The 24,172-nt window shown below is 42.5% G+C and overlaps 1 protein-coding gene across 1 annotated transcript in view; it reads left to right on the top strand.

The window, feature by feature from the left end:
- HYDIN (HYDIN axonemal central pair apparatus protein) overlaps positions 1–24,172 on the top strand; it is a 306,600-nt gene that overhangs the window by 115,116 nt on the left and 167,312 nt on the right. Inside the window, exons 14-18 of the mRNA XM_037063680.1 lie at positions 5,500–5,720; positions 7,399–7,499; positions 9,802–9,937; positions 12,609–12,773; positions 14,144–14,296. Of these exons, the coding sequence (XP_036919575.1) occupies positions 5,500–5,720; positions 7,399–7,499; positions 9,802–9,937; positions 12,609–12,773; positions 14,144–14,296 (776 nt within the window). The remainder of the gene's footprint in view (positions 1–5,499; positions 5,721–7,398; positions 7,500–9,801; positions 9,938–12,608; positions 12,774–14,143; positions 14,297–24,172) is intronic.

Genomic DNA, 24,172 nt, shown 5'->3' with positions numbered 1-24,172 from the left:
GGGGGTTATGATGGTTTTATTTATTCAGGACATATTTATTTATACAATGTCCCCCATCTACATTATATGGAAGAGGTACATACTATAGGAAAATCTACAGAAATGAAGTTGAACATCTGTTTGTTACTATAGAATATAGTAACAAATGGCCGGAGGCATGTTTGACTGATAGACTCTTTTGAAGGAAAATAAAAGTGACCTTCAGTTAGGAAATCATCCGGTGGTCAGCTAAGAAAGGCATACTCATAGGGTGACGGTGACAGATGCCCAGTGAGAAGTGAATTAGTGTACCCTGACCCTTGCACTCACCCTCCAAACAGTCCCAACTGAGTCCACAGCAAGGTCTGGCGACTGATGCAGACAACAGCAGGTCCTTCCATAGGTATCTAGGTACTAAGTCCAGCACGAGGACATCTGGGAGATGTGCCCTATGTCACATCACTCTGGAGGGGAAAAACCAAAGTGCAAATAAGCACCGCAAACCACTTACTTCAAGAAATTTCACCCTGATTCATTTTCCGGAATCTGCTCTATCGCTCAGCTCTGTGATGCTAATGTCAATGCTGTACCAATGATAAGCCAACAGCTGTTCGTCATAGTTGGTCCAGCAAGAAGTTTCAGTGACTAGCTCAGGTGAAAATCAGAAGCAGCTTATTTTTGTTTTCTTGTATAGTCTTATTGAACCATTGGATGATAGAGCAGCTAGACAAGAGGCTGGAGCATACTACAGAGCCATGACCCAAGATTCCCCAAGTCTGAGACCTGAAAACTTATCCCTTCTAAGCCCACCTTCAAAACCCAAGTTGCTTTTTCTTTTAGTTTGCATATAAATTCCTTCATTTTAACATACTTTTTCTGTTTGCCAACAGGAGAGCAAGGGTTATTTGGTTTTCAGAACTACTTGAGTCAATTAATTCAAGCTACTTTGCAATATGTTTCTACATTTTGTACCATAACAGCTACAATTAGAAATACCTTTTGATACCCTTTCACAATTATTTTATGGTATTTTCAAATCCCAAAGTGGGCACTAGAGTCTTCATGACTTCAACACAAAGTCCCATTACTTTTCCAGGTTGTTTGACCTCCCATCACAAAGAAACACAGTCCATTGGACAGTTATTTATTGGAAACTTTTTATTATTACCCTGCATGTGCAAGTAGGGCGTTGATGAGGCAGATAAAAAAGTAAGCATGTCACTGGCTCGGGAATGAAAGACCAATAGGGTGCATATAGTTCCAGATGCAAAAGAGAAATGAACTGTTACAAGAGTAAGCCAGGAGTTGGAGGAATTTTTTTTTTAGTTATTTCAGGATGGCAAGCATATTATGTGGAGTTAAACAAGGTTTGCTTTTGAGCTCGGGAGTATGTGAAAGTAACTAAAGTTGGTAATATTGTCCCTGTGTGGGTACTGATGCCCCTTCCTGAAGAGGTGTCTGTTACAGGTCAGTGTTAGAGATGAAGGTCTAGATGTGGCATCGGGCCTATTGGGATTGAGTGGTGAGGATATTTTAAACACCATAAAGTTGATTGGTATCAAAAGTGCTTGCAGTATGGCTATAAAGATTTGAATGATAGGTTAGAAGTTGGATGACATATCTAATAATTAATTAGGCTGATGGAAGCTAGCTGCAATAGCATGAGAGAGTCAGTTTGCAGACTTTGGGTGGTGGTTGTCCCTGAAGGAACATTGAGGCTTTGATAAATCCTTGGATTGGGGAAAGAATAAAATGGACGATGTTACAGCTGGTATGCCAGGTGGTAGACCAAAGGGACAGGGAAGTATCTATGAAGTCACTATTTTTTCAGGAGGCACAAGCATGTGTTGGATTGAGATTAAGGAGTCTAGAAGCCTGCAGGCACTTGGTGTGGTTGACAATTGGATGATTTAGACTGAGAAATTAGGGTCCAAGGGCAGAGTTATTGGGGTACATATAAGCATTAACGAAAATGCATGATAATTGTCTCTTCCATGGCCCAGGTATGAACTGTCACTATTTTACTCAATTATTTAAATTGACTTTAGGGGAGTGTAAAATAGAGAGTCAAGGGCAAAGCTTAATTGTAATGGTCATAAAAAGATCTTAGAAAGGTTGGTAGAAGAGGTCATAGTAGGCATGAGCAAAGCCCAGACCCAAGCAACTTATCATTAATAATAAGAGAGACATAACAGAGGATATCATAATTATATAATTAAAGATAGTAAATAGAAACTAAAATGGCCAGTTGATAAAGAAGGAAAGTGTGAGAATCTGTAGTGTCAGACATCTAGCAAAATCTCGTTCCACAAGTCTTGGGCAAAGCTTTGATGGAACGATCGCTTGTTCTGAGGAGCTGGGAACAGCGGTCTGTTCCCTCGGGTGGTCCATTTCCTGAAGTGTGATTGGCAGACTTCCTCCGAAGTTCTCCAGTAAGAGCGTTTGCTGCAGGCCTTCCGCCAACAATAACTCGGTTTCTTTGGGCATCTTTTTACCAAAGGTCTGCCTTATAGTTAACCACAGGGTCAGTGAAGGCTCCAAAGATTGAAGACCATTGGTGTATTTTTTTCAAGTGCTCGTTGTTGAGGTTGCAAGAAGGGAGAACTCCTGAGGGCGAGTGTTTAGGGAAGGCTTCTAGAACTGATAGATGAGTTGGCTCTTGAAAATATGTAGTTACATCTGCATGAAGCAAGCTTGACTCGGACTGATGAAACACGTAGTTACGGGGATTTTCTAGTTTTTCTTTTGTAAAGTGAATAGTCTGTGAGTTCCAGGGGAAGTTAACTGGGGCTGATGGACATCAGAACTAAAGGTGAAACTCTTCGTCAAAGAACTTCAAGAGCCTCAGAGAGCTTGGACAGTTTCACATTGGTAACACTATTTTTTATGTTCTACATTTCCCAGGGATTGTGGATTATGAAATTGTTGATCAAATGGTTTACACTGTAAGCTTCTCAATGATTCTCCTGTGTAAGGCTGCTATTCCCTAGGGAGGAAAGTTACAGTGTACAACTTTTCAGCCACATTTATGGGAGCAGCCTCTCTGTATAGAGGAGCTCGAATCCATCTAAAGAGTTTGCAGACAATTCAAGAACGTATTCTTAAACGTATCATTTGGGCACAGCCCATTTTTATTTCAAAGGTTTCTGCAGTATGGTTTAGACTGCCCAGTTTTTCTGGAATATGATACCCAGCCTCAGAGGAGAAATTTTTCCATCACCTTTTGCTCGGAGATGATTGTATCTCTTGTACAATGGGACCTATGACTTTTGTCAGAGGCCAGCTCAGACTTGGGCCACATCATAGTTGGTGTGCTGAAGACCATTGAAGTGGACAGAGGATCCTGATTTTAGGAAATGATTGTTTTTTTTTTAAGTCTGAGACTGAGTTTTTTATATCCAAACTGGCTTGTACAGATGTGTTTATTGATCTCCCATTTTCTGATGTATTTCTATAGATAACTACAAAAGTACCATCCGTTTTGCATAATGATCTGCCAACACATTTCCCTTTCCTTTGTGGAGATTTTAATTTTACTAGAAAAATTAGGGATCCATTGTCTAAAATATCCCATGTGTCCCCCCAAATCTATGAACCGTAATTTAAGTTTTGGTCCTGGGTATTGCTGAAACAATTTCACACTCTCCTGAGCTTAGTTCTGTTCTCCAGCAGAATGGTCGTGTTCTAAATAATGTACCATCTTTTGTCAGAATCAGAACTTTTCCTTTGTAGCCTATGATCTGTTGCTCTTAGTTTCTTTAAATCTTCTTAGGGGCTTTCTAGGTCAGGTGAAGATACGGGTATTAAGTGAGAATCAAATCTCTTGAGAATATTGCCTTATAAATCAAATTTAAGTACTAGGAGAGGAATCTTTGAGGCAGTCAGGCCAAGCACGTTGTTAATTATGCCAAGAAAAGTTGAGTTTTTTATACTACTTTTTATATACTTTTATTTCTCGCCTCATAGATGCTGAGAAAGGGAGAACAGAGGTCTGCCCTGTAAAGCACTTACATTCAGATGAAACTACAGGTAGAACAGTATTAGGATTCGCTGCTACCAGACACCTGGGAATAACATTCATATTAATGAGCCTTTAGTCTTCAACAGTATCCCTTTCCTTTGAGCTTCTTGACAAGCAATATTACAGGTAACGGCACGGGAGTTGTTCCAGCTAGGAGGTTGCAACTGGCTTTATTCTCAGAAAAACTATAGCTTCAGGGAAAGTAGTCCGAGCAATGGTTTAGGAGAACCCATCTGAGTCTATAGGATCCCACTCCATAACATGTACACCCTCCGTTAGAAGAGTGCTAAGCCCATAAAGGGTCCGGTAAGATCAGGGAGAGGGGCCTACGGTTTCAAGAGTCAATGTCGGGGAAGTTCAGCAAAGTCAAATGCAGCAACTACATGACTGTGGAACTGACGTCCTAGCAGTGCCTCTGCCATTTCCAAGAACAATCCTTAAACGCACTTAATCACGTCACTCTTTTTCCATTAAAGCTTTCTTCCAAGGAGACTGGCAGGTGTGATATCACAAAGGAGACAAGAGTGAGTTTCCTCTGTAGTCCTACTGTGTAGACAAAGGCTCCGACAGCGGGGGAGAAGCAGACCAGTTTAGAATACCCTCTGCAGTGCTGCAGGAACTACTCCAAGACCAGTTGTTTCATATTGCAATAGGGTTCAAAAGAGAAAGAGTACTGTTTGCATCCAGTAAAATATGCGTACTTGTTCTCTTACAGTTATAGATAATTCTTGTTCTGAAAGTGGTAGCAGATACAATGGCCACCTAGGGAATCGAAAATCAGAGCTCAGTTTATTGCTTACCAGGCAAGGAGGACCCACATCTCTTGGGAAACGTGAATCTCACTGAACCAGAGAATCTCAATGAACTGCTAGATACCCCATAAAGGGGCAGCTTTATCTAAGGGAGGGAAAAGCCAGTGTGTTAGTCTGCGGCTGGCTCAGAGGCAGACCGAGAAGCCTCTCTCAGCAGAGGCTATTACTCCGTTTTGTGTCCTTGACCCTGAGGGCATGAGCCTCAAACAGGCCCATAATGAGTTATATAATGTCTGGGCAGGCTCTGGGTCACACAGTGGGCAAAACGGCACAGGCTCCTCCCTTCACACACAGGCAGATAAAAAGAGCAAACATTATTCTACTTGGGGGAAAATTTTGTATTTCTATGCAAAAATTAAATGCAAAATACACTTCTAGAAGACTACTCAGCAAATTGGTAATAGTGGCTGCCCCTCGGGAAGGACCTGGGTGATGATTTTTTATCCATTGTTGCTACATAGTAAATTCGTGATAAGTATTCATTGAATGAATGGATGGTGAATGAAGGAATAAAATGTATTTATTGATTTACAATGGAAGATAACATCAGAAAGAGTTAGAATTAAGCAAGTAATGCTGAGTTACACAGACGATTTATTTAGGAGGTTCAGCAGTGCTGGGGGAGGCTGAAGTTAAAGGGAGGCTATTGTGCAGGTTTTATTTCTCACCTCATGCTTCGTTTTCCAGGGTTTCCTCATACCTTGATATGTTCCCTCAATAACACGTCCTTGGTCCCGATGACCTTCAAACTGCGTATCCCTGGGGATGGCGTTTCCAGTTGTCGGAATTATTCAGACAACCAAGGATCCTCTTGGAACAAGGATGAAGTACCCATAACGAAACCGAAAGAATTCACCATCACCCCCAGCTGTGGCACCATTCGCTCCCAAGGATTTGCTGCTATCAAGGTGACAGCTTTGCAGCCCACAAGGCCAAGCAGCTGGACTCCCAGAGAGCTAGCTGTGGGACCGCATCTAGGCCGTGCTCGGGACTGCCAGGGTCAGTGGGAAGGAGTGCCTCCCATCCACATGGGAAAGCGGGCCGCAAGGAAATAAACCACTGTGGCGAAAGGAGCCAGGTGTAAATACACTGGGCAAAAGAGCGGATGCCACTCCAGTGGACTTCCATCCATCCTGATGTGTTGCCTTCTGCCAGAGCAGTGGGTTTTAGTGATTTCCAGCGAAGCCACTGCTCTGTATGGATAGTACACCCATCAGTACAGATATATAAACCAATTTAAGGACTCACTGTTAATTAGGCCCTCCTTTCCTAATTTAGACTCAGATTGTTTATACCAATAAATGTCCACAGGTATGCCCCAGGTGACATGCAGTTTATTCAGATGTTTAATCTGAATCTGGGCTTTGTGGTGAATGTGGACATGATGTTCCTAACAGCAGCTAACATCTGGGCCCACAGGCACGATGCTTTGGTCATGGCTTTGCAGTGCCGCCAGCAGAATTTTTGCTTCTCCCATACAGTACAGAAAGATTTTTGCTTCTCCCATACAGTACAGAAAGATTGGAGACAACATAGCTCTGTCTAGCAGTCTCCTGCCAGAACCACTTGTTCTGCCTTCTAACCACAGCTCAGAGACACACACACGGGTTAGAGTCGCTCTAGGAATCTCTCTGAATCGGACATGTTTTCTTCCCAAATCAGAGATCCCATCTTTGCTTTGTTTTTCCTTTGTATTTGGGCAAGCTTTCTCCACGCTTCAGGGCTTTTTGTGTGTGTTTTTTTTTATGATCTGCACTCCAACCACGTCTGTGTGGACCCAAATTTGCATACAGAAATTCCCTTTGTATCCAAAAAATTTAATTAGTACCTGATACATAATTTATAGCTAGAAAAGCCTTAACCTGGGCCAGAAGCTATTTTCTAGACTTTCAAGTGTCTCTTCCAGTTCAAGCCATTGTAAAGCAATTAAAAATTGTAACAAGGCTTCAAAAGCCTAAGTGTAATGTTTCACAACAGTAAATAGGAACACAGGGTGAAATTTACTGGGCAGATATTGTCCTTGGGGAGACCTTTCTTTGGAGCTTCCTGTTTTCCACTCTAATACTGAATCTAGGGGCAGGGGACAAGATTTTGGTTAAAAAAAAAGGCTAGTTGATTTCTCATGGCATCCTCTGCAATAGACATGGTCATGCCATTTTTATTTTGCTATAAGAGGAATTTAGCTGTAGTGCTTTATTGGTGTATTGAACTTTCATAACTTATATAGCCCAGAGGTGTAGGGAATGATTTAAATTACAATAATTAAGGTTCATTTGATACTGCTCCTCCTTCAGGGCCATTTCCCCCCTTATGGAGGCATACGGCTTCTTTGATAACAACATCCTCAGAAAGGAGCAAACCTATTGTACTAAAGCCCTTGGGCTTCTCACCTGGCCTTTGAAAAAACTCAGCATGCCCTGACCCTGATATGTAACTTGTTCAACTGAACATGTAGAATGCCGTATCCCATCATAAAGTACTCAGAAGCCTCACTCATCAGTGTGGTTGCTCCCTGGCTCCTTTCTCCCCTCTGCAGAGGGAGAGCTGGTCTTTCAAAAGGGCAGCGTTTCACCTTTTTCTTTGCAGGTGACCTTATGCTCCAACACTGCGCAGAAATATGAGCTGGCCCTGGTGGTAGACGTGGAGGGCATTGGGGAAGAAGTGCTGGCGCTCCTCATTACAGCGAGGTATCACGCTCACCTGCTCTCCTCTTCCCAGTCTTCCCTGAGCCGCCAGTGTGGGCTGCCTCTCATCCTGCTTTCCTGGGACGGGAGACTGAATCTGATTCAAATAACAAAGCTTTAAAACAGCAAACGCACCTTTGGTGGAGATAAGAGAAGGGATGTGTGTGTTTTGCAGTATGAAGAATAATAGTGCTCTCTATTTTTGACTTTCTGACTTTGAAGGTATAGAACTAAAAAGGGTTTAGCAAAAAGATGTGAACAGTTGCTGTTTTTATTTTTATCTTTAAATACAGTACTCCAGAGTTATGCAGCAGAAAGTGGTGCTCACAATTCTGCAGTGTAAGATCCATTTAGCAAGGCCGTCCTGTTCCAGGCTGCAAGTGGGCCCTCAGCGAGGCCGTCTCTCACAGTATAAACTCCTCAGAACCACCACCAACTTCTCTCTTTTTTAAAGAGACAGCAGTGGGCTCTGGGAGGAGGTTAAGATCCTGGCTTTTCTGGTTGACTGTATGTCCTTGACCAAGTTACAGTCTTTCCAAGGCTGGTGTGTCACCCAGTGATGATGACAGTGACCCTAATCATGGGCCATGCACTTGTCAAAGCAAACAAGTCTCCAGGTCTAGGACTTTAGAGTGTGTGTATGCCATCTAAAGGAACTAGAGAACATTTCTGGTAATATATCAATTCCTAGAATGTAGGTCTGTAGTGAATCTTAGGAACAGGAACGTTAAAGGAGGCGCAGACATGCTACTTGGTGGGGCCATTAAAACAGGCACCACTGCATGTGCCTTGGGCTTGAACGAAGTCAGAGAGCAGCCCTCAAAGAACTTCAAGGTCAAGGCTTCGTTATGATCTACTTGCTTAGTATTCCTTCCAAAGACCTAACTCATTTTTTTTGTTGTTTAAAAAATACAGTCTTTCATCTGGTCCTCTCTATACCCAAGTTCACCTTTTTACCTAGTCTTGCATTTTTCTATGTGGGTTTATTCTAATACTTTACAGGCTCTTTCCCTGCAGCTGTCCTGATTTTTTTTAAAAGGCCCTAAGAGGCTATGAGTTTCCGACCACATACACTCTGGGTCCCGAGTCAAGTACTGTGAACCCTCTCAGCCACAGTGTTTCAGGTAGCAAAGGGTTAACTTTAGGGAAGTCATTAGGTCAAGTGACAACTTCCATTTTAGCTGAAAATGAACACCTGTTCATGCAAAATTCCAAACTCTGGGATTAACAAGACTTTGTTTCATGTCATTACCTTAGTGTAGTCTGTAGGAACTGCTCAGAGGCTCTCAGCGGAAGAATCTCTGCTCCCTGAGGTGATTTCCCTAGAGAAGCAGCAGTAAGGGCTCGCCGTGCCCCCACCGCGCAGTCAGCATCCCGTACTGAGCCCTCCCGTAGCACCGTGCTAGGCCCCGCCTGCGCATTGTCTCCTGTGTTCCCCGCCATGCCCTAAGAAGAGTTAATGATGCAAATGCCAACCCCTAGAATTACCTTCATTTTACCTGTAAGCAAATTGGGCCTCTAGGAGGGAAAAGAACTTGTTCAGGGTTGCAGTTGGTAAGGTCAGTATTGAACCTGACTCAGGCCGATTCACATGCCAGTGCTCTTCACCATGGCGGTGTGTCATGACGGTGCAGCAGGGCAGGGCAGACGCTGAGGTTCACAGGTAAAAACTAAAACTCAGGTCACCTAATGACAGACCCAGTGCACAGGCAGGGTTTCCATCCTTCCCTCTTCGGCACGTAACTCTCCCTCCCCTCTCCCCCCACCCCCCGCCACTTCCCATTGTCACAGTGCCAGCTCTGGGTCCAGCAGCTGCCGGAGCCCACTGATCCCAGCAAGACAGCTGTTCCGCATAGGAATTAGAATTATTACCATTATTTAGATGGAGTTACTAGTCCTCAAGGAACTCTGAGCATCACAGCTAGATAGGACCCCATGCTGGTGGCCTCGCCTGTTTGTCATGGAAACAGACCCACTACCTTAAGTAACTCGTACCGAGGGGGCCCCTTGCCAAAGGAAGGCCAAGTATGAAAAACAGTGGAAATGTGAGTCATTACCCACGGAGACAGCTGTTTGAGTCCTGCTTCTAGCCCTTTTTTGATTAAAAAATGGTGGCTGGGGGCTGAGGGAGAGAAAAATGGCAGGAGAGAAGAATTGAAAATGATTAATGTAGTTATTAAAGAAAAACACTATATGACAGTAACAAATGGGTTTAACTTGGGACTCTGCACTTCCATATGTAAACAAGCTTTCTGTCCATTAAATTCTTTAGTTTAATGAATTAAACACTCCTTCCTTCGAGCAGGTGTATCGTACCTTCCCTCCACCTGGTGAGTCCCGAGGTGGACTTCGGGCGCTGTTTCCTGAAGTACCCGTATGCGAAAACCATCCAGCTTGTCAATAGCGATGACCTCCCAGGATGCTATGAGGTCTTGCCTCAGGTGAGTTACTTTATCCGTGTTTTAGTGTAGACTTTTCTTCCTTTGGATTCCCTCAATAGGAAAGAGAAATCCTTCTTAAGAGCTATATTCCTGAACACATGACATTCTGTAATTCTGATTTTTAACCCTGGGATAATGTAGGGGTTGGGCTATAAAGCCACAGCTGGATTGCCACCTGCATGTGTGAGCAGCTGCAGGTGTTAACGGTTGCTAATTGCCCTGGAAAATTACCTTTGATAAAGAAAGAAAGGGTCAATTAAGCCAACATGTAGCAGTTGCACCTGCAAATAATTGCCTTTGAATTAACCATGCATGGAAGTGAGGGAGAGCTGGGAATTTTCATCTGTGTCCATGGCTGTGACTTGAACAGCTTCACTAACACATAGCAATGCAATACTTAGAAGTGGACTTGTTGGACTAGAAGGCTAGAGATAATACAAGAGTGGAAAAGGAGAAATTACTTCTGTTTTCCCCCTCCCCCCATCCTGAGAAATTGCTTCTTAATGTTTTATGAAACGGCTCTGCCCACATGCCACTACACCCAGGTAGGTGGGAAAATAAGCAGTCAAACATGTAGGACTAAAGATTTTGAAAGATCTGTGCAGCCTGGAATAGTGGAAGGTCCCTAAGGAGATGCAGTTTACCAAGAATGCATGTGGGTTTACACTCATTTCTGTAAGTACAGTCCTCTAATAAAAATTCATGCAAACAAAATCAGATGGGGGGTTTATATGGCTCCAAGTTCAAAATGAGTTCAAAGGCCAATACGGGGACCACAGAACCAATGCAGAGTTAGGCCACCTCAGAGAAACCTAGTGTTCAGCCAGAGAAAGAAGGTGGCTACCGATCAGCACAGTGTCAGAATTTTGTCTTCAGATCTTGACATTGCATTTTTGTAACAGAAACTTGGAAAAAGAATGAATCATATTCAGAGTAACCAGAATGGCAGACTATGTCATCTGAAAATCCAAGTCATACGAGGAGCAAATGTAGTATTTAATCTGGAACAGATAAGAGTTAACCAGGCCAAATAGCTATCCTTCAATTAGTCGAAGGGCTGTTATGTAAAAGAGGGAATTACAGTTATTCTGTGGGCTTCTCTGAGACAGAACCAGAAGCCAGGGGTGAGAGGTGACAGGAGACAATTTTTCTGACTTTCAGACACTTAGCAGCACAGCAGGGGATCCCTGTGCATTGCATGCACTCATCTCCAGAACTCAGAGCAAGCCTGCACCTGGAGTGATGGGGAAGCTATTTCCGCCCAACTGGGCTGGGAAAAGGGTGAGGCACTTGCCTCAAGCACGAAATTGAAGGGAGAGCCAAAAAATCCCCCTCAGTGTTCAAGATAAGTAACATTTTCATGCAACACTTTAAGACATCAAAATCAATGGTAAACAAAATATCAAAACTTTGTCTAAAGAGAGAATCCCTTTTACTGACTTTCCTTTTGCCTCAGGCTCCACTAAGGCAGGACAGTGCGCTGCTGCAGGAGGACGTGGCAGTAGATTAGGCCACATTAGTCTGGACCAGGCAGGGAAAGACCGGGGGTGCGCCAGAAAGACCGGGGGTGCGCCAGGTGGGTGAAGACTGCACACTCTGTCCTTCTCTTGAGGAGCTGAAGTTCCGACGAGTGTTTCCCAGAATTACCTAAACTTATTTGGACACAGCCGTGGGACTTTATTTTATTTTTTAATCTTTAGAGGGAAAGGGAAGGAGAGAGGGAGAGAAATATCAATGTATGGTTGCCTCTCGTGCATACCCTGCCGGGAACTGGCCTGCAACCCAGGCATGTGCTCAGACGGGGAATCGAACCAGGATCCTTTGGTTCAAAGGCCTGCGCTCAATCCACTGAGCTACACCAGCCAGGGCTGGCCATGAGACTTTCGAAGTTTTATTTGTAGTTGTCTTTGCATGAAAGCTGGTGATGGGCTGCAGAACAGGTTCTGTGCAATGTCCACTGGCAGACACTGGATGGCATTCATTTATTCATTAGCCCACCTGTTTCCACATTTATAAAACAAGTAATGAGCGTCTGTTTTGGGCCCGAAAGTGTACATGTATCAAGAAGAAGCCCAGGCCATGCCCTAATAAGTTTCCAGCCCCTGGCAACCACAGACACATAGATAGTGCATGCTGTGGGAAAGGACTGCAAGGTGCTCCCTGGGGAGGGAGAAGAGCGCTCACTGCAGAGCACTGGGGGATACCCGGGGATATCCAGGATGAGTGTGCAGGCAGGGAGCGGGCATTCCAGGGAGAGGAAGCACGTGCAGAGTTGGAGGTAGGTAGCAGCATTGTGTGTTTAGGAAATACCAGTGGCCTCTGTGGGTGGAGCACAAAGGGACAGAGTGGTGGGGAGCAAAACATGGAGGCATTGAGGGCCAGATTAAGGAAGGTGGCCATGGGCAGCCATTGTCTTGAACTAATACACATTGTGGATGATTTCTTCATCTTTCTGGGTTGTGCACTTTGGATTTCGGGCCTAATGCACATCCCACTTAACCAAACTTCCTTTTGACAAGATTGGGGTGCTCATCCCTGCATACTTGCTTGAATTATGAGACATTTCTAAAGAACCTCTGTGGACACAGGACAGCATTTACTTCATAATATGCTACTGATTTTATGTCCTGCCGATGGCATGCTTATCTCTCTCGCTTGTCTCTTCCAACAGGTGCGTGAGGACTCACCCGCGGTGTTGTTCTCTTGTCCCAGCCCCCGTGGAATTATCTCTCCCCAGAGCACCATTCACATACCCCTGACCTTGGAGACCCAGGTCCCTGGAAAGCACACGTCCCCACTTTACATCTCAATCTTCGGGAGCCAGGACCCCCCTGTGGTGAGAGCCAGTTTTTGGAATTGTAGTTAAAACTGCTGTACTTTTTACCAAACTTCCAAGCTTCTGCTTTTAAGGCACATGTCATATTTGCATATTCTCCAGTTGTTTGTAGTTCAAGAGTCTATAGTTTCACTCCTTAATGGTAAAAAACTAGCAATACATTCATTACTTCAGGAATCTATTTGCAGATAACTCCAAAGTAGTGGTGTTTTGTAGCACTTGTTCTTGAACTCCTTTCAGGAGTTTTTCACACGCCGAGACATTCCTGGCCCCTCTCCGGGCCTATTAAGTCCAGCTCTCGGAGGGGAGAGCACACGTGTGTGTTTAACACCCTCCTCGGCTGCCCCGGTGCGAGGCTTGGTTTGGGCATCACCCACTCGCCGTCCATGGGCTCTGAGATCAGTTTCACTTATAGCTCACCAGAGCCTCTCGTGTACCGACATCTCTTCCCATGTACCGACTGGACCCCTTGCCCAAAGTGACCTGCCTTCGCTGTTAAGACAAGTAGCCTCTCTCCAGCTGTGGGAAGAGGGAGACCTGGAAAGCTCTCTGCTGCTTGAGCTGAATCAAAGGATGAATCTTGAATCTGAAAGGAAGTTGCCCAGCAGGCTATGAATCCCCAGACGTTTGATTTACTTAAGTGCTGGGTGACACCAGCATACATTTGTTCCAAGAGGTTCTGATTGCTTAGCTAGTAGGATAAACTAGGATTTTGCTTCTGTCTCTTCTGTGTAAGATGCCATAGATAAGCCACCAGACTTACACCACAGCATCACGAGGTGCCGCGCTCCCCTTGCCCTGCCTGCCTGCACTGGGCCCACTGTACACTGATGCAGCTCAGAAGAGGGTCATTGGCTGAGCCGCCAGCACTTTATGAAAGAAAAAGGCCCCCTTCCTGCCTGAGGGCACAGGGCAAGGGGAGCAGAGTAAAGTGGATTGCGTTCCTGCACAGCTGTGTGCAGTAGACGGCCCTTGTGCCAACAGAAAAGCAGCAGAGCGGGGCTCAATCCCGCCCCTTCTGATTCTTAACTGCCAGTTCCTAGGCCCATGCAAAGTGGTCGTGAGGCGGGCTGCTGGGCGGTGTAGAGAGGACCATGGCCCTGGCTTCCCCTCTGTGCACAGCTCTGGGCTGACCCAGGGAAGCCGATCACCCTGGAGGAGCTTCAGACTGGGTTCAGAGGCATGAGCAGCATGGCACTCCCTTTGTTCCTCTGACCACCGAGTACCAAGCGGGAGGGATGTCAGTTCTATCAAGCATTGTTTTATGCCACTTCTGTTTATTAGAGTGGCTGGAAGCTTCTGTTCCAAGTGATTGTAGAGACCAGCCATTCTCAGCTATTTCCATGTTCTTGCTCTCGCTGGGAACACAGGTGTGTCACATACGGAGCATCGGCGAAGGCCCAGTTATCCACATACATCCCGTTCAAGTTGATTTTGGCAGAATCTACGTCTTAAAGGAGTCCTCCAGGACTCTCAACCTCGCTAACCAGTCCTTCATCCCTGGATTGTTTAAGGCACGCATGGTGAGTAGACTGTGGGCCGTCACGTGATTCAAGTATGGTTTTGCCCGAGTCTTACCGGCGGTGGCCCTACCTTTGCAACGCACCTTTGAAAATAATCACCAGGAGCAGAGATTTACACAGTTTAACTGCATTAAACTGTGTCATTCGCATCCTCAGTTCCTCCTTATTATAATCGTTTTGTTGACTAAGAAACACAACATGCATGTAGTTTGGTAAACAAGCAAATGTATTTACTGTGATCGAAGTTCAGGAAGATGCTTCGGAGACTTCCCACTGAGCTGTACCCAAGCCCAGCCCCGTATCTCAAGGGAACACCTTTTCAATGCCTTTTGAACAGAGATAACATATGCTTTTTTGCAGAATTTAGGAATTTCTAATGCAGTAATTGAGTATTTTGGAAGACATTTTCTAAATTTAAATATAAAATTTAAAATAGTGTGGCTCTTCTATCCACAAATTATTGACATTTGAGTGAATGCTAACATTTGGTTTTATCGTTTGTCAGTTATTTCTGAAAAATCAAAATTATTAATTTTATAAAAGCCACTGTCAGAATGAATAGAATTATAGTTTTCTGTTGACTTCAGTGACAGCTCCTCAGAGTCATTGATCCCAATTAGGAGCCATTTACAATTATCATTATTCATTTTTATCATCATTGGTCTTTACTCCTTGTAAAGGCAGCCATTTCCTATATAGTCACTGCTCTTTTTAACACGAGGCTTGGATATTGTGTAAAGAATAACATCTACCGAGAAATCATACAGAAAAGATGCCTTTGCTAGTCTTTATCCAATCAATTGATGTGTTTGGTGGAAGGCGTAGGAGGTGATGGGTTCAGTGCATTGCTCGGGACATGCTGCTTCCAGTCCAGTTTGTACGTGCAGAGTTTATAGTAGGGGAGGGAGCGAAAGAGTCCGCGGACTAGTTCAGGGCAATGAGAGGTGGGCACTGGGGAAGGGGGCGGGGACTGCAGAGTGCTTGGGTACAGGTAGAAAGGTGACTGTTCCCTTTCTCACCGCCTCCCCTTTCATTCTCAGATATCTCCAGATTTCACTGTTTATGGCAATTTTTGGTCCATTTCAAGAGCAAAAAGCGCATCAAGGATCTGTCGGGTGTTTGTTTTTGCTGATATAGTGTGTATGTTGAATGACACAACTAGTTGTTAAAATGGGACTTGTCTTTCCCACAGAGGTTTCATGATTCCATCTTTTGATTCTTTAATATCATCTTAAATAAGCCAGCTCCAGCTCCCAGGAGCCAAATGTGAGCCACGGGTGATCTGCTGTGGAGTGCGTTTTCCTCTGTCCTCTCTCAGAAAACTGGTGCTTATTGAGTTGATTGCTCCTTTGGCATCAAAGTCATTTAAACTGGAATTTTCGATGGATTTCTTAGTGAATACTATATGTGTTAATGTTATAGAAATTGGATTATGCTAACTCAGAAATTAACTACAGTGGGAAGAAATAGAAAAACATTTTATTAAATTTCAACTTAATATACAGTACTAAAACTGCGAATTCAGTCTTACAGAATTTACTAAGCATCAGGAAATAGTTTTCATTAATAGTTGTTTGTTCCCCAAGCCGACAGCTTAGAACCCAGGTAAATGGTGATCAAATATTTATTGCACTTAATTTCTAGCTCACTGAGGAATAAGTAGGGTCAAGGGCACTTTGTTCATTTCTTCCGCTATGAGTGTGAAGTCAGGTTTGGAATTCCTGTTGACGTCCTGACGGGAGGGGTCATTCTCTCTCCTCTTCTGGCTGCCATCGAATGTCAGCCCTCCCTCCCCAGATGCCATGCCCGCTGTCAGCTGTCTGTCAGCCATCTGTCTGCTGTCTGTCCTGCTCAGCCCTGTGCACAGCATGCACGTCCCGGCAAACACCATGGCTAGGTTCTGCCTTAGCAAGAAACCTCTGTTTGTTATCGGTTGGAGGGTCTAGGATAGGGGAAGCTGGAAGCCCACCTTCACTGTGATGCTGGGAAGATAAATGACGCTAAGAGCAATTTTAAATTTCTGAGAGATTAATGCTATACAAAAAATGACTTTAAAAAAAAACTGAAACCTAGTATAATACATGTGAAGAAGCAGTGAAGATGATATTCTTTTCTGTTCCTTTAAAGTTTAACTGGTCCTGAAAGAAAAAAAAAACTGATTAGTAAAAGAAGTTGCATGAACTGCAGCAGTAAGGTCTTTGCGTTGGAATGCCTGAAATACCAACCTCCCTAAAGGTTTCCAATTGCAGACTTACTTGGATTAAACTGAAGGACTCAAAACAATAGAACGAATCACCTCTGGTTTGGAAGGGTAAAAAATATCAGGATGTGAGAACAGAGCACAAAAGGCCCTTTTGGCAAGACTGGGCTCTGCTTGTACCCACGGTCCTCCTTCAGGAAGACAGATGTCCTCTTTCGGTGACAGCAGAAATGAGGGTGGGAATAGTTTCCCCTCGGTACTGGGACCTGGGGGCCCGGCTGGAAGACAGCTGCCTTGTTTTCATGGGTGCCCCTTGCTAGAAAGAGCAAGTGCATTTGCTCAGCACCTGGTTGGAAGCATCTGGAATCCTTTTCCTTTTCCTTTGACTGTAATTCAGCCTCGAGTACTGTTAATTTGAGAATGTGTATACAAATGTCAGTGACACCTTGGGATTCAGCTGGCACTGAACCATTGGCACAGCAGCCATTTGCCTCTGTGATCTACGGGAGAGGCCATTGTAGTTAGATCTTTAGAGGTTTCAGGATCCAGGAAACAGAATTCCGATGCCTCCTTCAAGTATGGTTCTTTTTAAACGTTTATTTTCTTGGTCTCTTGCCAAAGCCATGCACAGTGGTATGGCATCAAGGGAATCATTGGGCTTTTCCTTCAGACCCTAAGCTCCTGGGCTATTTTTCCATTTAAACGGGGGTCCCCTTTCTATGTTTACCTGTTTATATGCCTGACTCCTTCGAACGACCAGGGCCTCTGCTTTGAATTCCGGACACCTAGCAGCAGGGTTGATGATGACAGTGCAGTGGATGACATTAATTTTGACCCATGTTTATTTAGTTCTGTTTGCAACTTGTTTGCAGCATTTCATTTACTAGGACTCTGTGGAAGAAACACTAGTGTAATGCCCATCTTAACGAGGTCGAAATAGAGGTGCAGATGAGTTAGGTAAATTACTGTAACTAGCAAGTGGCAGAGCCTGGTTCCGACTCCTAGCTGTCCGATTTCAGACCGATGCACTTTTATCCATGGTGCTGTGCTGCCCAACTGTGCCTACTCACTGTTGTCGAAATGCACTTAGACATGGTGAAAGGATTTGGGGTTTCTGTTCACAGAAGGCCCTTAAAGATAGACACCTACAGGAGCAGGTTTTGCTGAAAGCAAGAAACTAAGGAGCATTTCCAAAATGGACAAAAGGACCAGATATTCTTATTTTATTCAGAGATGTGTTAAAATGTATATATATGCAAATAATCCCCATAATATAATTATCAATCAACCATAATTCCTCCAAGTATATATTTGAAATAATGATACAGTTTACTGACCTGCCTTTTTTGATCTTTTGCGACATAGTGTGACAGAACATTCAGGTCTCGTATGTAAATGTGTGTAAAAATTCTTCACTATTATAGCTCTTAAAAGAGGTTAAATACAAAAAGTTATGACCTATTTTAACAAAATTAATAGACTAACTCAAAAGCAGATTGGCAAGCATTTTACCTACAGTCAGATTTTTGGTGCTTTTGGTGCCGGACCCCGTTTATTTTAAGAGATAGTGAAATCATAGGCATTCTGGAGAGGCGTGTGTGTGTTCGTTGTGTGGCAGCTGGTTTGTTGAAATCTGTAGCTACACTTCATACACTACACTATCCCTACATAAGAGATCTGGGACTTAGTTCTTCCGTTACTCTATTGAGGTATTAGTGCTAGGGGAGTCTCTAATGGACAAGCAATAATTCTCCAAGGCTTTTTTAAAAGATTGTATTTATTTATCTTTAGAGGAGAAGGGAAGGGGAAAGGGAGAGATATATCAATGTATGGTTGCCTCTCATGCGTCCCCTGCTGGGAACTGGCCTGCAACCCAGGCATGTGCCCTGACTAGGAATCGAACCGCGATGCTTTGGTTCACAGGCCTGTGCTCAATCCACTGAGCTACGCCAGCCAGGGAAAAGGCTTTTTGATAGATGCTCTTATTAAGATGTTACACTGCATCATATGTGTGAAGAGAGGGTAGAGTGAGCTGTTTCTCAGACTTCAGTGGGTAGATTAGCTGTGTCCTCGGAATGAACTGTTACCTCGATGGAAGGAAACAAGTAAGAAAAAAAAAGATGTTAGCAAAAATGAAAGAAATGGGCCTGAATCAGAGACCAAATGCAGTTGTTTCACCTCTTTATATTGTTTTTCGTTGTCGTGGTTTCTGAGGGTTTTGCAAAGTAGTAGCTTTGTTTATAAAATGTACACTTACAATGTAACCTCTGGGTTTTAGCTCACAGTTAAGCTGTTGTGCTGTCTGTGGTTTATGTTGTAATACTTTCTGTGATGATCAAGGGATCATCCCCACGCCCTTTAGGTTTGCGGTGTCCTCTTTGTAAAAACTTTTTTGTCTAGTGGCATTTATTTATTCTTTTGAAAAATATGTTTAATTCTTTATGTTATTACAGTTGCCCCAATTTTTCCTTTTGCCTCACTCCACCAGACCCTCCCCTGCCCCACTCTCAGGCGCCTCTGCACAGATGAGACAACCGAGGCTCTGTTGGCTGAGAGAGCCGCCCCTGGTGACAAGGGACGGCCGGCAGCCCTTCGGCGGTAACCCACATTCTCCGAAATGCAGTCCTTTCCTTTCACTGCAGAAATATCTGACTCCAGAGGTCAGTGTGTATTTACCATATTTTAATACAGGAAAAATCAAGAGATGCCCTTGACACTCAAATCTAACTCATGTTAACCTTTCTCACATTTACCTTATATCCTTCATTTGGAAAAAATAAAATATTAAAGTTGGAGTTTTATGCATGCTCCTTGCCAGTCCCATTTTCTTCTTTCCCCAGAGGCCACCTTAACATGAATTTGATGTATATCCAGGCCATTTTTTTATATCTGTATTCATGAATACTAGGTAGTGGCCTTTTGTTGCTTTAAAACGTGTGTAAGTTTTATCACTGCATGTAACATTGTGCAGATTGTTTTTTACACTCACGTTTATGTTTCCAACATTTATCTGTGTTAATACATATAAATCTACTTAATTCATTTTAGCTGTTGTGTATGCTCTACTTACCAGTGGTATGTTTATTTCTTTGCTTATTGGCTGACAGTTGGGTTATTATCACAATGCTGTAATAAACAAACTATATGTCTCTTTGTGCACATATGCAAGATGACATATACTTTTGAGTGTATGTATCTATATAAGGTATATATCTGCCAGTGGAATCGTTGGATCTTAAGATAGGTCTGTTTTCAACCTCATTAGATATTGCCAAGTTACTCTGCAGAGCAATTATGTCGATGTGTCTTTCCAGGAGTGTTTGAGGTGTCCGTGTCTTTAGTGGCTAAAACTTGGTATGGTCAGACTTAGTTTCTGCTGCTCTGAAAGTAGTTCACTTTTGTATAACTTACGTTTCACAATGTAAGTTATACTTCCTTTGTTACTGTTGAGGTTGAAAATGTTTTCATCTGGGTATCCTCTTCTGTCAATTATCTATTATCGATTATCTGTTTGTGGATGTTCTTTCTATGTTGTGGATACTAACCTTTTGATGAATGGAGTTTGGGGTTTTTTAAGCTACCTTAAATTTTGATGTCAACTTTATGAATCTTTTCCTTTCTTGCATCTGTTTTTTATCTGTGGTTTAAGAAATGTATTTCTGCCCTTCTATTTAGATCATTTTAGACTCTTTCAGGTCTTTAATCCAGTTAAGTTTATTTTTATATGGAATGTGAGTGAAGTCTATTTTTTTTTCGTAAAGAGAGCCAGTTGTCCTGTCACCAGTTACGACATTTAATAGCCCTTTCATTTTCCACTGATTTATAATGCCTTCTCTATTGTACGCCAGATCTGATTTGCACTTGGGTGTGTTTCTAAGCTTTTCATAGTATTCCACTTATCTGACCCAGTGTTATTACCGTCACTGTCTTAAATGGCACAATTTAATGGTAATAGTAGTAATAGCTAAACATCTAGTATGTATCCACCTCTATTCTGACTCTTTTATGTGTATTATTTAATGTAATCCTCAACAACTTGATTAGGTGAGTTTTATTATTATCTGTGTTTTACTGATGAGGGAAATGACTCACAGGATGGTGAGTAAGTAGTCCAGAGTCACACACCTGGAAAACGAATGGTAGAACCATACTGCTGTAATTAGTCTGAATATCTCCTAGGGTGTTTAATGCCATTTAATAAAGTCTTACACATCCCTGGTCATCTCTTCAGAGTTCCTTCTAATAAATGGTACCTTATTTCCACTGCATTTCCTAATTATATATTAATCATATACAGGGACACTATTGATGTTTGTATAATCCATCTATCTGTATCAGCCTTCAGTCTCGTCACACATCTCTTAATTTGTTCTAATTGTTGGTAAACTCTCATCTGCAGGTGTCCTTCCCAGTCTTTATACTTCTTATTCTAGCCTCATTGCATTGGATAGAATCTTCAATGTAATATTGAATAGCAGAGTAAGTCAGAATGGGCATCTCTGTCTTATTCCTGATCTTAATGAATGAGGTTCAAATGTTTTACTTTAATATCCCCTGCAGATATTTGGTAAATACTTGCCTCACATTAAGGAATTCTGTTCCTACTTTGTTATCGTGAACATGAGCAGAAATTTAATGTATTCTTTATATGTAGTCAGATGATATGATTTTTTCAGCTCTAAAATACATTTAATGTATTCTCCATAACTAGCCAAATGATACAATTTTTCTGCTGTTAATACGGTGAATTAAATTAATAGATTTTCTGGTTGTGAATTATGTTTACATATTGGGGTGAATCCTAACAGTTATATTATTATTTGAGTACACTGCTGATATCATTTCTATCATATTATTTAGATTCTCACACTCATTTGTTTACATTTTTTTTTTTACATTGCACTTTTCTGGTTTGGATATCAAGAAATTGCATTTTTATGAGTTACCTCTACCTCTTTTTTAGTCTTTGAAAAGATCTTTATATCATCTATACAGAATAGGACCAATTCCTTGATGATAAATCCATTTAGTCACAGGATCTTGGTCTGCTTATTGGGGGTGGGAAATGTGCAGGAGTGGTAAGGAAGTTTTATCTAATGATTTTTTCTATAGCGATTATTTAGATTTAAATTTCTGTAGAAAATGTTCATTTTATCTAAGTTTACAAATGTATTTGCATAAAATTATTCCAAATATTATCTTATGATTTAATGTGTTTAATTTCTGCTCATAGTTTTACCATTTTTGCTGTTGACTTTCTGTACAATTACTTTGTTCTCTTTTAAGCACCTTAATTTGAATGTTTAGCTTTTATATTTTAAATCTTAGTTTAATAGTATGTTTAAAGTTTATAAATAGTCTCTTTATGCAACACTTCAGCTGCATAACATACATTTTTGTTTGTAATTCCTTTTATTGCTATAAATATTTTATTTTATTTTTTAATATATTTTATTGATTATGCTATTACAGTTGTCCCATTCCCCCCTTCATTCCCCTCCATCCTGCACACCCCCTCCCACCCACATTTTCTCCACCTTTAGTTCATGTCCATGGATCATACAAATAAGTCTACACTTCCCACACTATTCTTGCCCTCCCCCTGTCTATTTTCTACCTACCATCTATGCTACTTATTCTCTGTACTTTTTCCCTCTCTCACCCACTTCCACTCCCCTGTTGCTAACCCTTCATGTGATCTCCATTTCTGAGGCTCCACTCCTGATCTAGCTGTCCACTTAGCTTCCTTTTGTTTTAGGTGTGGTTATTAATACCTGTGAGTTTGCTGTCCTTTCATATTCATATTTTTTATCTTCTTTTTCTTAGATAAGTCCCTTAAACATTTCATATAAGAAGGATTTGGTGATGATGAACTCCTTTAACTTGACCTTATCTGAGAAGCTTTTTATCTGCCCTTCCATTCTAAATGAAAGCTTGGCTGGATAGAGCAATCCTGGATGTAGGTCCTTGCCCTTCATGACTTGGAATACTTTTCTCCAGCCCCTTCTTGCCTGTAAGGTCTCTTTTGAGAAATCAGCTGACAGTCTCATGGGAGCTCCTTTGTAGGTTACTGTCTCTTTATCTCTTCATTTTAATCTTGGGTAATGTAATTATGATGTGCCTTGGTGTGTTCCTTCTTGGGTCAACCTTCTTTGGGACTCTCTGAGCTTCCTGGACTTCCTGGAAGTCTATTTCCTTTGCCAGATTGGGGAAGTTCTCCTTTATTATTTGTTCAAATAAGTTTTCCATTTGTTGCTCTTCCTCTTCCCCTTCTGATAGCCCTATAATTCAGATGGTGGAACATTTAAAGATGTCCTGGAGGTTCCTAAGCCTCTCTTCATTTTTTTTTTGAATTCTTGTTTCTTCATTCTTTTCTGTCTGGTTATTTTTTTCTTCCTTCTGGTCCATTCCATTGATCTGAGTCCCAGTTTCCTTCCCATCACTATTGGTTTCCTGTGCATTTTCCTTTATTTCACTTAGTGTAGTCTTCATTTTTTTCATCTAATTTGTGACCAAAGTCAACCAATTCTGTCAGCATCCTGATCACCAGTGCTTTGAACTGTGCATCTGATAGGTTGGCTGCTATCTCTTAGTTGCTTAAAAGTATTGGCTCTGGGGCTTTGATCTGTTCTTCTGTTTAAGCCTTTTTTTTGGTCAGGTCACACCTGTTATGTAGTGAGGGGCTGAGCCCTAGGTGTTCACCCAGGTGAGGCAAACCGTGTCGCTGGGCTGTGACCTGTATGTGGGGGTGGGTTAGAGAGGGAACAGTGGTGCTTGTTCCACTCTCTCTCAGATTTCAGTCCCATCTGCCACTTCCCACAAGCAAACTGGGCCTTTCTGGTACTGGTTTTCTTTTTTTTCTTTCAAGTATTTATTTATTTTTTTAATATATTTTATTGATTATACCATTACAGTTGTTCTATTCCCCACCTTCATTCCCCTCCACCCGCACACTCCCTCCCCCACCACTCTCCCCCACTTAGTTTATAACCACATGTCTCAAGTTCTTTAGATTCTATATTTCCCCCACTATTCTCGCCCTCCCCCCTATCTATTTTCTACCTACCATCTATGCTATTTTCTGTGCCTTCTCCCCCCTTCTCCTCCTCCCACTCCCCTGTTGCTAACCCTCCATGTGTTCTTCATTTCTATGGTTCCACTCCTGATCTAGCTGTCCTCTTGGTTTGCTTTTGTTTTAGGTGTGGTTGTTAATAACTGTGTGTTTGCTGTCCTTTCACTGTTAATATTTTTCATCTTCTTTTTCTTATATAAGTCCCTTTAGCATTTCATATAATAAGGGCTTGGTGATGATGAACTCCTTGAACTTGACCTTATCTGAGAAGCACTTTATCTGTCCTTCCATTCTAAATGAAAGTTTTGCTGGATAAAGCAATCTTGGCTGTAGGTCTTTGGATTTCATGACTTGGAATACTTCTTTCCAGCCCCTTCTTGCCTGTAAGGTCTCTTTTGAGAAATCCGCTGACAGTCTGATGGGTACTCCTTTGTAGGTGACTGTCCCCTTATCCCTTGCTGCTTCTAGGATTCTCTCCTTCATTTTGGTCTTGGCTAATGTAATTATGATGTGCCTTGGTGTGTTCCTTCTTGGGTCCAACTTCTTTGGGACTCTCTGAGCTTCCTGGATTTCCTGGAAGTCTATTTCCTTTGCCAGACTGGGG

The sequence above is a fragment of the Sturnira hondurensis genome, unplaced genomic scaffold (genome assembly GCF_014824575.4).
Source record: "Sturnira hondurensis isolate 20B ecotype Veracruz unplaced genomic scaffold, ASM1482457v3 Scaffold0014745, whole genome shotgun sequence".
NCBI classification, from domain to species: domain Eukaryota; kingdom Metazoa; phylum Chordata; class Mammalia; order Chiroptera; family Phyllostomidae; genus Sturnira; species Sturnira hondurensis.
The sequence above is the reverse complement of the archived record's forward strand: the minus strand, read 5'-3'. Positions and strand labels throughout refer to the sequence as shown.